At 37.1% G+C, this 15,874-nt stretch overlaps 2 protein-coding genes across 3 annotated transcripts; both read left to right on the top strand.

Moving 5' to 3' along the window:
* The first annotated feature begins 2,312 nt into the window (after positions 1–2,312).
* On the top strand, positions 2,313–6,364 carry LOC104113004 (cyclin-B1-2-like). Its single transcript, XM_009623068.4, has 4 exons — positions 2,313–2,527; positions 2,625–2,725; positions 4,487–4,584; positions 6,143–6,364. Exons 1-4 carry the CDS (start codon positions 2,402–2,404, stop codon positions 6,241–6,243), a joined length of 426 nt encoding a protein of 141 aa, XP_009621363.1. The 5' UTR covers positions 2,313–2,401; the 3' UTR covers positions 6,244–6,364.
* Positions 6,365–7,575: 1,211 nt separating this feature from the next.
* LOC104113002 (uncharacterized) lies at positions 7,576–12,330 on the top strand. 2 transcript variants are annotated; one of them, XM_070195691.1, is made up of 7 exons: positions 7,576–8,259; positions 8,367–8,489; positions 9,911–10,275; positions 10,646–11,390; positions 11,541–11,637; positions 11,737–11,791; positions 11,906–12,330. In XM_070195691.1, exons 1-7 carry the CDS (start codon positions 7,785–7,787, stop codon positions 11,966–11,968), a joined length of 1,923 nt encoding a protein of 640 aa, XP_070051792.1. In that variant the 5' UTR covers positions 7,576–7,784; the 3' UTR covers positions 11,969–12,330. The 2 variants fall into 2 exon arrangements, with proteins under 2 accessions (XP_070051792.1, XP_009621362.1); XM_009623067.4 differs by lacking the exon at positions 7,576–8,259 and having other exon boundaries at positions 8,375–8,489; positions 9,867–10,275.
* Positions 12,331–15,874: the final 3,544 nt, after the last annotated feature.

Here is a 15,874-nt window from a genome sequence, read left to right on the forward strand (position 1 = left end):
TCGAGCTGATCATGTTATTCTTTTTTCCAATTAGCAATAAATTATTTCGTGGTCTAAAAGTTTCAGATCCAGAATCTTACTTTTTAGCAACATAAATAACAATTAAATGAAAGAAGCAAAAAGATCTAGTTAAAAGCGGAGCAAAATTTAAAATCAGAAGGAAAATTAAACACTTTTGTTTAATGTGTAGCCTATTCGTCTATACTTCGAGCTATTAGAATTTTTGTCATTCACATGCTCGAACCCGAGAGTTACTTTCACATTTGGAAATTATTACTATGAAATATGTATCTGGCAGTGATAATCATACGCTGGTATTTATGTAGCATGCCAGAACTAGACAATTGCAAGCAAGTTGGTAACTAAAAGGGGGAAAGAAATAATCTAATTTACAACTGGTAATTGAAAAATAGTCACAATTTAAAAAATGATCGAAATTTAATCACTTTTTCATGTAATGATAAAATCTAATAAAAAATACTCTTAAAAATCGGAAAACATTCCAGCATAATATGTTGGAGTTCGAATTTTTTACATATGTGAAGTTCCAACATAATATATTGAAAGTTTATACGTATGAGCTCCATAATCTAGTATGTTATACTGAACTTTTCGTGTTTAAGCTAGAGTCATTTTTTTTCAAATTTTATCTCCGCATAAAATAGTGATTATTTTTTATTGACTTTGTAAACGTTGTCTATTTTTCAGTTACCCGTCCAAAAACTGGCTAGCCCATGCTACTTTCAGTCTTTCACGCTTAAAAGTTGAAGAATTAACCCAAAAACCGTCCACCCAACTACTTAAACTAAAAATAGCCAGTAGAGGTATAATATATGCATAATTTATGTATTATATATGTATAATTATATATAATTAATTTATAATCTATATATATATAGTTAGAAAAATAAATAATGAATATTGGCGGCTATTTCTGTAAAAGTCCCTTAAAAGTCTCCAAAATCCAGAGATCCATTTATGCCATTTTGGAGAGTAAAAATTGCATGGGGAGCTCTATTTGGTCGCTCCTTTTTTAACTTATACCCGTTTTATTTTTCCGTTTGCATCCGTACCCATTTTTTTTGTTAAAATTATTTTTAAAAAACGATTTTGCCCTTCTTTAATAAAAGAATATTAACAAACTGCAGGACAAAAACTTATGCATATTTAGGCTGATATTTTAGCAAATAAACTAAAAAACTTCAGTTTGTTTAAACTGAAAATTCGGATAAAACTCAGGACAAAACTGTCGACTGCGTTACAAAACTTCAGCATATTTTGGTATGAAATTTTAGCAAATGAACTAAATAACTTCAGCATGCATTAGCAAAAACTCTTTAGAAAATTACATACTGCAAGACAAAAACTTAAGCATGTTTAGTCTGAAGGTTTAGTAAATGAACTAAAAAAGCTTCACCCATATTTAGTCTGAAGTTTTAGCAAATGAACTAAATAATTTCAGCATGTTTTGTCTGAAATTTTAACAAATGAACTAAATAACGTCAGCATGCATTAGCAAAAACTCATTAGAAAATTACATACTACAAAATAAAAACTTAAGCATGTTTAGTCTAAAGTTTTAGCAAATGAACTAAAAAACTTAAGCATGTTTAGTCTGAAGTTTTAGAAAATGAACTAAAAAACTTAAGCATGTTTAGTCTGAAGTTTTAGCAAATGAACTAAATAACTTAAGCATGTTTAGTCTGAAGTTTTAGCAAATTAACTAAATAACTTAAGCATGTTTAGTCTGAAATTTTAGTAAATGAACTAAATAACTTAAGCATGTTTAGTCTGAAGTTTTAGCAAATGAACTAAATAACTTCAGCATGTTTAGACTGAAGTTTCAGATAAAATTCATGACAAAACGGTAGACTGCAGGATAAATAACTTCAGCATGCATTAGCATGAAGTTTTAGCTTCAATGTGAAACAACTTCATGCTATATCAGCATGAAGTTTGTTTCAACATGAAACAACTTCATGCTACATTAGATGAAGTTTTAGCTTCAAGTTGAACAATTTCATGCAAGTGTGATTTTGAAGATAAATTTGGACAAGTTTCTGATTTTTTTATAAAGTTGATGAGAGGATAGGAGGAGATCGTTTTATATCTTTTGTCAGGGGTATAATTGTCATAATATTACGGATTTTTTGTGAGATTGCTACCAAATTAATAATTTTTAAAAATATGGTACAGGTTAAAATGTGGCACAAATATATGGTACGGCCGCTAATCCACTCTCGGAGATCATGTTAGGCCCAGATACACCATAGGTCCATAACAAGAAGAGGCCCAGCTACAAAATTCATAAACCCAGTTCTGCCCCTTCTTTTCTTGTTCAGAAAGATTTGTTTCCTCTGAAATAGTTATACAGAGCCAGAAGAAGAAAAAGAAGAGAGCAATGGAAGCTTCAAAGACAATAGCACACGAAATCGGGGGAGTGAGAAATGATGCGTTTCGATTCGGTCTTCAGGGTGTTAAGAGCGACATCGTCGGATCTCATCCTCTTGAGTCTGCTTATCACTCTGTATTATCCCTTCTCCACACTATTATGTTCTTTTGCCTATTCATATGTTTCCTCTGCTTGATATTCTGATTATTTAATTTCCTTTTTTTGAGAGCAGACGAAGGTTAGGCAGGAGGAGATGAAGAGGAAGGTACTTGCTAACACTTACGGGTCGGCTTTACCTATGAAGTTAGAGCTCGATCGCCAAATTCTTTCCAGGTTGGTGTTTCTTACTTGTTAAATTTTTTAATGGATTAATAGACTCTAGCTGTAGTATTGTTTTGGTGTAAATCCTCTGGTGAATGAAGGGTTTTGAGTTGCAGAAGCACCCCTTTTTTGTGCTCGCTAGGGTTTTATTCTTATTTTCAGTTTTACTATTGTAGAAGTGGAAATGGACTTGAATAGAGGCTAATTTAATACGGATATAGATGTAGTTGGTTGATTGATTTTCCAATAAAGTTCTCAACTTATTGTTTTATCAACAACTACTATGCCTCAATCACAACTTTTTTGTTTAGATTGGGTAAATTTGATGGGCTTTTATGCTCGTGGGTCATGGCCTGTGACTCATTTTTCCTTTTCTTCTTTGGATTTCAGGGCTTAGTCCAATTAAACTGAAACCACTTGTTAAGTTGATTTGAGATATACTTAGTTAGGAGCTCTCTCCCTTTGTATAGGTGGGGAAGGCTGTCTGAATTAAGCGAGAGTGAGCTGGGTGTGTTCTTACAAGCGTTAATTGTCCGTTCCTACTTCTAGCTGATATCATATTCCTTATGTTTCTGATGTTTATATCAGCTTCAAGCCCTCCCCAAGATGGATAGAAGAGGCATTACCTTCTCAAAAAAACAAAAAAACGATATAAGAGGCATGCCTTTTTTATTTTCTCCACATTTTGTAGAGGTGTAGTGCATCCATCATCGTGAATATGCACTAAGGTTTTATCACTTTTATGTGGGTGGAACTAAAATGTCAAGTATCATACTTAACTGTTATCTTGATAGTTGTTAAAACGAGAAAGGAAGGTGACTTACTGATACCTCTCCTTCAATATAGCAGAACTAAATGGACTTATTCTGTTCTAGTTTAAGTGATACCAAAGACCACATCTCTGGTCTAATGGTATTGGTAAGACTAGTAGCCTCCATTATCACCATAGTTAAATGCCTGTGACTTACGGCAAGAAGCTCAGTTTGTTTTGAACTTACACTCGATCACTCATATAATTTACATAAACAATTGTATGGCCAAAAAAGAAAAATGATAGGCTATCTTCAATCTCCAGGTGTGTCTACCTGACCCTTAAGCTACACATACGAGCACTACTCTTAACTCTCAGGCCCCTCAACCCTAACCCTCTCTGTTACTCTATTCTCTCCACTTTGCTCCTCTTGCTTGCAATCCTCTCCTTCACACAATCATGTCCAGCGTCCTTGTCAATCTCAACACCTTTCACAACTTCCAAAAAGATATAGGATTGATCTTGATTGAGAATTTGGTCAAATTGTATTCAGCATTGACACAGTAAGACAGGGAGGTTCGTATTTTCAAATTAAAGAATATGTTAATTTAGTTGCCAAACTGGAATAGGGTAAGTTGTTCAACCAAAAAACCCCCATTAGTTTTGATAAATGGGAACATTGACAAGAAAGGTGGTAAAATAAGGGCTAAAAGTGGGAACATTAGGCTTAGAATTTGCAATTGAAAACTTACATCATTTATAAACGAAGAAGGCTTTGACAAAGGCCTTCAATTTCATCTTGCAAGTACCATTTCTGAGAATAATATTTCTTTTAGACTAGATAAAGAAAGCTCACCAGCAGGTTTTCTATGTAAATTCCTATATTTTTATGCCAACTGTTCAAACTTTACTGGCTTTCTGGGTTTCAGAACATTATACACATGCAGGGGGGAATCTGTTTGACAGCAGAAGTTTTAGGTCTTTCTTTGTTCTGAATCTCTTTTCCTTCTCAAAATTTGCAGATTTCAGAGGCCACCGGGCGCAATACCATCTTCAATGGTGGGTTTAGAAGCCCTAACCGGGGGTTTGGAAGACTTTGCTTTTGAGGACTACCTGAATGGTATTAGAATCTAATGCTATACTTTCTGGTTATGGTTTTGCTGCTTTTTATTAAATAAAAAGTAAAATCACTGCATGTTGACTATGCTCTTCATTGGGAAATGCCTTTAGTTGATCTGCCATTCATCTGGTTGCTATTGACCTATAACACTGGAGTCGTTAAAACAAATAAACTCATAAGACACTGGAGCAAAATTTCTTATTGACACAGCTCTAAGGTCTAGTAAAAATGTTTCAGTTTATTTGGGCAAGTTTAAACCGGCATTATTTTATGGATATTCTCCCTTTGCTTCATTTTATATGACAGTGTTTGGATATATTTTGAGAAACAGGGGCGTACACAAAATTTTTTGTAAGCGGTGTCGTATTTACATAAATAATAATATATAAATAACTATTATCTAATATTATTTTTCCATAAGTTGAAAGCCTTGGCCCAATGGTTTAATTGAATATTATTGCAAAGGGAAGTGTAAGTTCAATTCTTTTTAGCCTTAAATTTTTAACAAAAATGCTCGCTCAAAGATGTTCAAAAAATAGAATGTATAGGTCCAGCCTTGAACCAACAACCTTTACAAGCCCAAATATGAGCTTGATCAGTGGATCAAAAAGTACTTTTTGCTAGGAATAAGCGGTGCCATTATTATACATTGCTTTATTTTTACATAATATTAGTATAAACATTTAATATTATTCCTGGCGAAGACACCGCTTCCACCCTTGTACATCCGCCCCTGTTGAGAAAGAAAAACCTTTGACAGATGAGTAAATACATATAGCATTCTGAAATTACCTTCAAATAATGTGGTCTTTTACATGCACTATCATTTCCATAAGAGTATGTCATTAGGAGCAACATTAGAGTGTTAAGGAGTTAGAAAGTGTCAATCTTTTCAAATTGGACTAAAAAGGAAAGAGAGTCATGTAAAATTGAATAGATGGAGTGGTAATTCTCTTTTGTGATTGTCTTTGGAACATCTGGAGAAATTCGTTTGTCATTATTCTTGGAATTAATCCAAGGTAAAACTTGCTTCTCTGGTACTTTTCCATCCGATTTTTTGGTAAAGTAGAAACTAGACAATCTGCTCAGCCTGATTAGACCCTGATCTACTGCTTAAGTCGTATTATGTGGCATCAGATTGGATCAAAATTGATTTTATTGTACATGATGTGTGAACTTGTGTCAAATATTTCATCCCACTTGCTGGATCTTGTTGATGCTAAACGTACAGGAAACATTTCCATTGGTTTAACTAAGTTCGTCAGTGAATAAGAATACCAGTTTCCTCTAGCCATGTAAGGCCTTAGCTTTAGTTTTGGGTTGTTATTCTCCTTATGTTTCTTGTGCTAATTGAGTACTGGTAGTAAGGTTCTGCTCCTGTTCAGCTTTGTGTGGAATTCTCGGAGATACTTCGAGATGTTGGTGAGGGAGGGATGATGTTGGATACCATCAGTTGGTCTCGACTTTGAGTGTGTTTTAAAGTAAAAAGTCTGTATAAATATTAAATAGACATACTCGAGATATCAACTTAATACGTGTTTCTTGATGCTTCTTACAGATCCCAAGGATTCTGAAAGTTTTCGTCCAGTTGACACGTATCATGGCATGGAAGTGCGCCTTGGGCTTTCTAGGGGACCTGTGTGTCCCAGCTTCATTTGAATCATTCGCAATTAATTGAGAATCTGTAACTGATAATGCTGCTGCTGTGTACTCTTCTCATCTTCCTTAAAACATTGTGTCATTGGGTATTTTAATATAGTTGGATTTTGGGAACAAACAATTACTGATTGTTTTTTCTTCCACCATCGTTATTCTTCTTCCTTCTTTCTTCTTTCTTTTATTTCCTTCTCGTTATCTGTTTCACTGTGAACAAGATTTCACATGCGTACACAATTATTTCTCATTTCCTTATCTTCTACTGGCGGGGCAACCATTACTAGCTCCAGCTCCACGTCTTTCCTTTGTGACTGGAAAACTGAGGGTTGATCCAATCTCTCCTCCCTGTAATCTAGTAGTATTAAACATTTTAGGGATTAGGGTAGAAGAGATCTATTCTGGCTCCGAACCTTAACTCGGTTCTTCTTGCAGTCCAAATTTATGACGTGTACGAATTTGTCTGTTTGTTACGTCACATTTAATCCAAAAGGGCATGTACCATATGAACTCGTGTTTTGTTTTTTCTATCACTTTACTTTCTCCTCTTTTTGTTATATGTGAGATTTGCCTAATTAATATGTCATATATATTCCTTTCTTCTGAAGTTTGTTAGCTTACAAAATTGTCAAGCCTTTTCCTTGCCCAGTCCTCATTAGCTCTCCCTCAATCGTGAATGCACATTTAACTTGATTCTATTACAGTGGTGATGAAATTTTTCGGAGGCTAAAGGTGCAATTGGTCTAAGTTGTAGTTCTAGTCCATTAGCAACATTCATAGCGGAGTACAATAGGGAAGTCAAATTTTGCATTGTTATAATCAATCGATTCTTGCTTATAACAAACTCAGTGTATTCTCATAAATGGAGTCTAGACAATATAAAATTGTTTGAGAGTCACAAACTATCTATACTTAAATGCATCCGATGTTTATATTAACCCATCAACACATATTTTAATATATATTTCACTACTAAACCATGATTAATTAATGCATATACTAGCAAGGTTTTATCGAATCAAAACACGGACAAAATAACACTTGGAAGATACTTACGTTTGAGTTGTCATACTTTGTTCAGCAACAAGTAATTATTCTTATAACAAGTAAATATAATTTCCTTATTACACGAACAAGCAACATGAAGCCTAAGAAGATTTTAACATGTAATTAGGACATTGAAGTACTCCCAATAGTTTTACATCAAGTCATGATAATGGCGAGAAGTACAATTATACAAGTACAACGGGCTAGAAACTAGAAAGAAAAAGAAAAATAGTAGTCTACACAGCATCCACCATTAAAAATAAAAAAGGAAAAAGTTACGAGTCGTAAAACTATAGCCGTTATTTTTAACACTCCTAGCTGAAGCAGCACTGTAAAACTAAAGCAGCTCACAAACCTTGCCACCTGAAACCCCATCTCTGATTCTGTCCCCTCAACTAAAACCCTAGATTTCTCCCTCCCACGGCCTTTGTTTAATCCTACCTCCTCCTTCTCCCATCCATTCCACTCAAATCCCAGTTTTCGTACCATTTCTCTCTCCTATGGACTCTCGCCGAGTTCCTCGAACCGTAAGCGACCCTAAGGTTCGTCAAGTCGGGTTCTTCGCTCCACCCGACCGTTCCCAATCGGGTCCTAACATCCATTTTTCCTCTTCTCCTCCCGTTTCCGATCTATCCCCTTCTGGTAACTCTCTTTCCCCCGTTATGATCCCTCCTCCACGTCATCTCTCCGCCGACTTATCCCTACCCCGTCCCCCTCAGGCACCGTTATCCCCGCTGCGCCGTGATTCTATCCCCGTCGGCAGCTACAATCCGTCTGAATTCTCTTCTCCCACTACCACCGACTTCCCCGCTGATGATTCATCCTCTCCTGGCTGGCATCGCAGGGGTAGTTCTGGAAAATTTGCTACTTCTCTTCCCTCCGCAGGATTTGAAATGCCTGCCGCCAAGCAGAACAGCTTTACGGTCTCTAGATTGACTACTGTCTCCAAGGCTAACGTGCCTTTAGGAGTAACAGGTGTTTTTCTCTCTTCCCTTTTCTATGTCAATATTAGTACCTTTTTGTCAAATGTCAATATTGGTACCTTTCTCATATTGATAAAATTAGCTGTGTTTTAAATTTAGATAAGGATGGGGAAGTGCAGAAAGAACGAACTGCTAGTTCGAAACCATTGAAAGAGAAAACAACCAAGGCCGAGAGGCGTGCTCTTCAGGAAGCTCAAAGAGCTGCAAAAGCTGCTGCTAAAGGTTTTTTTTTTATTTCGAGATTAGATTTCATGGCATCTTTTTTTAAATGCTCTTTTTTCCTTAGCGAAATTAGCTATTAGTACAAGTTATGATATTGTTATCTATCAAAAGAAAGGTGGATTTATGGTGCTGTTATTTGTCTTACAAACGAATAAGGAATGGTTATATTTTGTGTGGAGGCTCATTGTTTGAACTAGGGGATCATAGTCCTTTGTTAATATATTGTTTCTTTTACATGCTAACACATGTTAAAATTAGAACTAATTGGTTTAAAGAAATATTGCTGCTTATATTCTTGGAGAGGATGCATTTGATTAACCTTTTGTTAATCAGTGTTTTTTTTTTTTCTTTCCATCTATTTTACTATGAGTTTTAACTTTGGAACATATGATGTTTTTGGAAAATCGAGAGCTGCTAATTTGGCCATTTGGCTGAGAAATATTTAAAGCACATCTATAAGCTCTACAAATTTAAATTTCTTCCTTATGTTTGTTTATGGGGGGGGTTAAAATGGCTGTAACAACTAATGTCGTCCTGTTGCGTTGATATTGTCCGTTCTCCACTTTGTCTGTACTTGCAGTTTAGTGCCAGCAAAGCTGGCTTTTTTAGGTATCGTTTTGTTGCTGGACGCGTCTTGGCATGCCAGATTTGTATACCTTAAAATGAATGTGAAGACAAGATCTATTTAGTAGGGCTTCCATCTTAATATTTCATGGATCCACAGTTTGAAGAATGTGTTCTTCCTATGTAGTTGCAGGCATGGGAAACTTGTTTGCCTCGTGTGATTTCACTGTTGTAATATTATCTGATATGTCATGTTTTTTGTGGAAGAAACTGTTTCGGGGGAGTGGGGCAGTTAAAAGACAGAGATGTTGGGGAGCTGACCTCCTTGCTGCGGATTCTGCATAGGTACTTTAGGAGTTGATGGGAGATTTCACTTACTCAGCTTGCTTTGGGTGGATAGTATGGTGGTTTTTGTGGTAGGGAATGACTAGATCAACTTCTGAATGGATAAACAGTGACTTAAATGCATCAAAGAAGGAAAAAACATAGAACTTATGACTTCATGTTAGTGGTTGAGGGAGATTGTACCCATACCAGTTTGATGCAGTATGGCATTTCTATGCGCTGCTCTCCACAATTCAGATGTCCTATGACATCCAAACTCTCTTTTGGCATTTCTATGTCCTTTGCTCTGCCAAGTATCATCCCTTGTTAGGATTAATATTTACAGAATTTCTTATCTTATTTGGACTTGATTCTTTAAATTCAAAAGGCATACTTTATCGGAATGTGTTGTGTATTAAAAATATTACTGCAGGGCAAATGCTTTTGCTTTGTTCTTCGATTCAGATTATGTCTGTATCCTTTCTACAGAATCATAACACATATATTGGGTTGTCGTGATGATTATATGCCAGCGGAAGGACCTAAGACCGCCACTGCTGCTTCTGGAGAACTTAAACCATCAAATTCAAACCCAGTAAAGATTGCCAAGGGCACTTCACAAAAGAAAGAAAGCCCTCCTGTTGCAGCTACTGAAAAAAAGGGCAGTGATCGTGCAACAGATAAAGATAGGAAAAAAGATGTTCCTCATCCGCGGATGCAATTTGATGATAAGAGTCGTGTAGAAAAGGCGAAGAAGCGCTCTGTAGTAAAGCAAACTGAAGCAAAAAACAGGGTTGAACTTTTTAGGCATTTGCCTCAATATGAACATGGAACAAGACTTCCCGAGCTTGAATCAAGATTCTTCCAACTGGATCCAGTTCATCCTGCTGTTTTTAAGGTATACCCTGATTGTGTTATCTTTCTTTTCCATTTTATTTTACTTTTTTTCATTTTGGGTTGGGAGGAAGGACTTTTAACCACACTGTCACTGTTATGTTGCTTAAATTTAACCTTTAGAGGCTTCCACGGTTCCACCCCCCAAACCCACCATCCCCTTTAAAGAAGGGAATCAGGGTGAATTATGGACGCTTAAATCTGGGAAATGTAATAAGAACTGTGTCGCATCAGGACACCTGAAGAATCAAGGAAGGCTGCAAAACCTTCTTTGTTTTTTTGCTACAAGGGTATATGATTGACTGGGAGCTAATATCCTGCTAATACTTTAAAACTTCTTGCATTGAAATCTTGGATTTTCTACTTGGTACTAGGTTGGGCTGAGATATTTGGCTGGAGATATATCTGGTGGGAATGCCCGCTGTATTGCAATGCTTCAAGCTTTTCAAGAGTCCATCAAAGACTACTCAACACCCCCAGAGAAAGCTCTTATAAGAGACTTGACTGCAAAAGTTAATTGTTATGTTTCATTTTTGATCGAGTGCAGGCCCCTCTCAATCAGCATGGGGAATGCTATTAGGTTCCTTAAAACTAGGATTGCCAAACTGCCTTTGACCTTGTCAGAGTCAGAAGCTAAAGCCACTCTTCTGACAGATATTGATCGCTTCATAAGTGAAAAGATAATACTTGCAGACAAGGTGATAGTCAAGCATGCAGTAACTAAAATAAGGGACGGTGACGTTCTTCTCACATATGGATCATCCTCTGCTGTTGAAATGATTTTGTTACATGCTCATGAGCTTGGCAAGGATTTCCGTGTCGTAGTAGTAGACGCACGTCCAAAGCTTGAAGGGAGATTACTGCTTCGCCGGTTGGTGGGGAAGGGTGTTAAGTGTACATACACTCATATAAATGCCATTTCATATATCATGCATGAAGTTACTAGAGTACTTTTGGGTGCTTCATCAGTTTTGTCCAATGGAACTGTTTATTCAAGGGTTGGAACTGCGAGCGTTGCTATGGTTGCTCATTCATTCCGGGTACCTGTCTTGATATGTTGTGAAGCGTATAAATTTCATGAAAGGGTTCAACTTGACTCGATTTGCTCTAATGAACTTGGTATGTGCCCCACCCTCAACCCCCCAACAAAGACGGGGCACTAGGGGTTTAATTGTTTTTATGCTGATTGCTTCCTTCAGGGTTGGTCATACCTGAAGGAGTGTCTGATGGTACCCTGTTTCTTACTAGCTCAGCCTTGTGTCTGTACAGGTGATCCAGAAGCTATAGCTAAGGTTCCTGGTAGAATGGAAATTAACCACTTGGATGGTTGGTCTAACAGTGATAATTTACAACTGCTGAATCTGATGTAAGTATCATTATATCAGATATATGATAGGAGTATTCGGTTTTTATTGGCTAACCAGTCAAGTTTCTAGAACTTACTTCTTATTTTCAACCCTTACAGTTACGATGCAACACCTTCAGATTATGTATCAATGATAATCACGGATTATGGCATGGTAAGTCATCAATACTCGTGTTTATATCATTTCCTCCCTGGAGATTTCTTGAGGTAAATTAGCTGAACAAGCATGATATTGAGTATAACTTGGAGTTCATCTCAACATATGCAGATCCCTCCTACAAGTGTTCCTGTTATTGTTCGAGAGTATCGCAGAGAATATCTATGGACATGAAAGGAGCACAACTGAGAGCTACAAAGATCTGATAGTTGCCTCGAGAAAAGCAAAGGGAGACCTATGCACCAGTTTTGCGTCCCCCCTGCTAGCCTGCATCTCAAAGATATTGATAGGGACATGGATTTGAGACCTCTACCTTTGCTTAACATCTGTTAATTTCTCCTTGGTTCATTTTTGGGATAATGATTTTGAGTTATGTGCCTCAGGTTTTGGGTTCTCTATTTTTAGCTGACCTGACCCCATGAAGAGTGCGATTTCTCCGCCTCTCAGGGCAATTTTGGGAATGTAATCAGATTTGCAAAATTGTGATCAGATTTTCATATGAATAACAATTCATGAAGCCAGACACCTTCCTCCGCTCCTGGGCCTAGAATCATGTTTCTTTCTGGTGTATTTTAATTTTTAATTTTCTTGTCAACGAAAAACATGTTGCTCTTACATGGGCATGTGGGTTCAACTTTTCTATTAGTCTATCAGGATGCTTAATACTCCATTTATTTTTCTGATAGAAAAGGAGGAACTAATTATACTTGTTCATTAATGGCTTTTTTATACACCACCGTGATGTTATAGATATATGTTGTAACGATTCTGAGAGCCAGGATTTCCATGAGAAGGAAAGATTGTTGCACACGGATTGACCCAATTTGATCTTTGTTGAGGTTATGTTTTAGGAAATAAAGGGGCGAGAAACAATATCAGGGGGCGCTAGAAAATTTAGACGTGACCTTCAATACCAAAATAGACAAATGGTGAAATTAGTCTCAACGACAGATAGAAGATGAACTTTAGATTCGTTTCTTGAAAGGTTATAGTCGAACAAACTAGCAGAACCACACAAAAAGAACAAAGGAAATATCTATAGAAATTAGTCGAGTCCGGAACCAAAATGTGTTTCTCTTGGACTCAAAGAACAATAATGTGTATAAAAAATAGTTGATGATCATTTTATATATAACGCCCTTTTAAAGGGCGCTATACCTTAATGACCTTTTGCAAGTATAGCGCCCTTTTAAAAGGCGCTATAGTTGAACCTGAAAAGAGTGGGAATATATAGCGCATTTTATTAAGACCGCTATACTATAGCGTCTTAATAAAAGGCGCTATACCCACATAAAAATCCGTCCCCTTCCCTTCCCCAGCAATCCAGAAACTCCCCCCCCAGATTGACCCACAAAAAAACAAAAACAAAAAACAACGGTCCCCCCCCTCATTGCCAACGAAAAGAATCTCGAGTGGAGCCCACTGGTCCCACAAAAGTATAGATTCTCGGTCTCACATCCTAGCTAAGGCGTTATCTCGTAGTGAGTTGCTCGTTTCGGCTCCAAATCTTCAATTTTCCAAAAACCTTAAATCGAGGTATTCCGATTTAGTTTTTGTTAAAATTCGTATAAAAAATGCATATTAGTTGTTTTTAATGTCCTCTATGTTATTTTGTGATTGTTTTGCGATTTAATTAATTTGTTATTTTTTATCCGGGCTATAGTATTAGTGTGCTAAAAAAATTAGTAAAATAGAGAAATTATTATTAGTTGTTAAAAAATACTATTAATTAGTTACTTTTTACTGTGGTATATGTATTTTCATGATTGTTTTTTTTATTAAATTAATTTATTGTTGTTATCTGCTTTAGATTATTTATTTGCTAAAAGACTAGTAAAATAGATAAATTGTTAGTTTAGTTCCCTGTAGTGGTATCTTGTGGCCTAACGTAGTGCTCGTATTTGTAATGTAGTGCCCTTTAGCGTAGTAAAATGTAGTGTCCGTTAGAGTAGTATCCTTATAGTTATTGAAATTAATCATTTAAGTATCTCTTATACCCAATAAATACGTCAAAAAACTGATAGTTCAAACATAAACTCTGTCCAATTCTAGTCAACGATCGTAAGAAAATAACATGAGAAAACAATAATATTTCTCGGACTAAGTATTTTTATATGAATATTTAATAATTAAATCATGTATAGTTATGAAAATTAATTATTTAATTTTATTATAGTAAAAAATAAATGAGTCGTAAACAAAAATATATAATAATAAAACTAACATAGAAAATAATAAAACTAACATATAAATTAATAAAACTAACATATAAATAATAAACTAACATTTAAAATAACAGACCTATTGAGTGATAAATCGGAAAAATTTTCTCATCATGAACATAAGAATTCGGGATACCTTGGAGCTACTGGGCCTCAAATATCGAACCCGGAACCCATATGTGAATATTTAATAATTAAATCTTGTATAATTATGAAAATTAATTATTTAATTTTATTATAGTCAAAAATAGGTGAGTAACAAACAAACATATAAAATAATAAAACTAACATGTAAAATAATAAAACTAACATATTAAAGTAAAATAATGTAATTAATATTGTTCAATTTATAGTAGCCGACATGGAGGTTCCGCCTTTGTATCCCTGGACCTGCCACGCTAGAGCTACTGTTGCTACAGGGCGAACATAGGTCGTCCTACATATGTGAGGGACAGTTACTGGCCCAGACGTTCCGCGCTAGGAGAGTAGACGATATGTGGGGCTTTCTTAGGGCCCACCCTTTCCATCCTCGTATAGTCAAACGCCTCCAGGATATGGGTTTTAATAGGATTGTGGAGATCGGCCGGCTGCAGCTGGATAGGTCGTTGATCATGGCCCTAATAGAGCGGTGGCGACCGGAGACGCACACATTCCATTTGTCCATTGGTGAGGCCACTATCACGCTTCAGGACTTGGAGGTCTTGTATGGGCTACCCGTTGATGGATATCCTGTTGCTTTGCCGAATGCCATCAGAGAGTATACGGGTTTGCAGTACTTGGAGATGCTGCAGCGGCTCACCGGTTTCCAGCCACCGGACGAGACTGCATTGATTGGGGCCAGTCGTCTGCAGTTGAAGCCCGTCCGGCAGCATTTGGAGGCGATGCACGCTGACATCACAGATGATACATCGGAGCTTCATATTCACCGGTACACGAGGTTGTTGCTGCTTATGTTTGGAGGGGTTTTATTCCCGAACACTTCGGGGAACCTAGTCAGCTTGAGATTTCTTCATCATCTTGAGCGGCTAGATGATTTACATCATTACAGCTGGGGTGATGATGTTCTCGGTTACTTGTACAAGCAGATGTGTCGGGCGAGTATGGGCACCCAGCGAGACGTTGCTGGATTTTTGCCACTGCTACAGGTGAAAATATAGTCGAATACTCTATTCATTATAACATACTTAGTAAAAATATACCTTAAATTTACGTCCACTTTGTATATTAGGTTTGGGCCTCAGAGCGGTTCCTGCAGTTGTTGCCACCTCTACCACCCTTAGCTCCGGGTGCACCACCTCTGTTTCCTCCTTTAGCTAGAAGGTGGGTTGATAGGCGAGGATATGGACGGGAGTACGTGGCTCGACATAATCTCCCCTATTGTAGGGATTTGTTGGATTTGCTGGAGGGCGCACAAGTAAATGTATACCTAAGTTTACTTGGCCTCGCTTCATATGTGTTGCGTATACTCACGTTTTCTGTTGTTACTTAATAGTTCATTAAGAGTCCATACAACGACGAGCTAATAGATGGTTTGCCTGATTATTGCTCGACCGACCGAATTATGTGGAGCTCTTCCGTCCCGTTGATGTGCCTTGATATTGTCGAGTATCATGCCACCGAGCGAGTACTTCGCCAGTTTGGCCGCCCGCAGCTTGTACCGCCACCGCCCGCTTGGCATATGACACATTACCAGCGGGATGGTCGTTCCAGGGTGTACCAGACATATATGACATGGCTAGAGGCGCAAATCGATAATTGGGACCAGCGACATGACCTGATTCCGCTCCCCCTACACCTGAGCGGCCGGATGGTGAACATGAATATATGGCCTGGTACTGCAGCGTTACCCGACTTTTCA

This window comes from Nicotiana tomentosiformis, chromosome 2, assembly GCF_000390325.3.
Source record: "Nicotiana tomentosiformis chromosome 2, ASM39032v3, whole genome shotgun sequence".
Lineage (NCBI taxonomy): Eukaryota > Viridiplantae > Streptophyta > Magnoliopsida > Solanales > Solanaceae > Nicotiana > Nicotiana tomentosiformis.

Coding starts and splice junctions, on each gene's coding strand:
- LOC104113002 (XM_070195691.1), top strand. CDS start 7,785: ATGGACTCTCGCCGAGTTCCTCGAACCGTAAGCGACCCTAAGGTTCGT. Junction 11,391..11,540: donor GATTTGCTCTAATGAACTTG/GTATGTGCCCCA, acceptor GTGTCTGTACAG/GTGATCCAGAAGCTATAGCT. Junction 11,792..11,905: donor TAATCACGGATTATGGCATG/GTAAGTCATCAA, acceptor CAACATATGCAG/ATCCCTCCTACAAGTGTTCC.
- LOC104113004 (XM_009623068.4), top strand. CDS start 2,402: ATGGAAGCTTCAAAGACAATAGCACACGAAATCGGGGGAGTGAGAAAT. Junction 2,528..2,624: donor TTGAGTCTGCTTATCACTCT/GTATTATCCCTT, acceptor TTTTGAGAGCAG/ACGAAGGTTAGGCAGGAGGA. Junction 4,585..6,142: donor TTTTGAGGACTACCTGAATG/GTATTAGAATCT, acceptor TGCTTCTTACAG/ATCCCAAGGATTCTGAAAGT.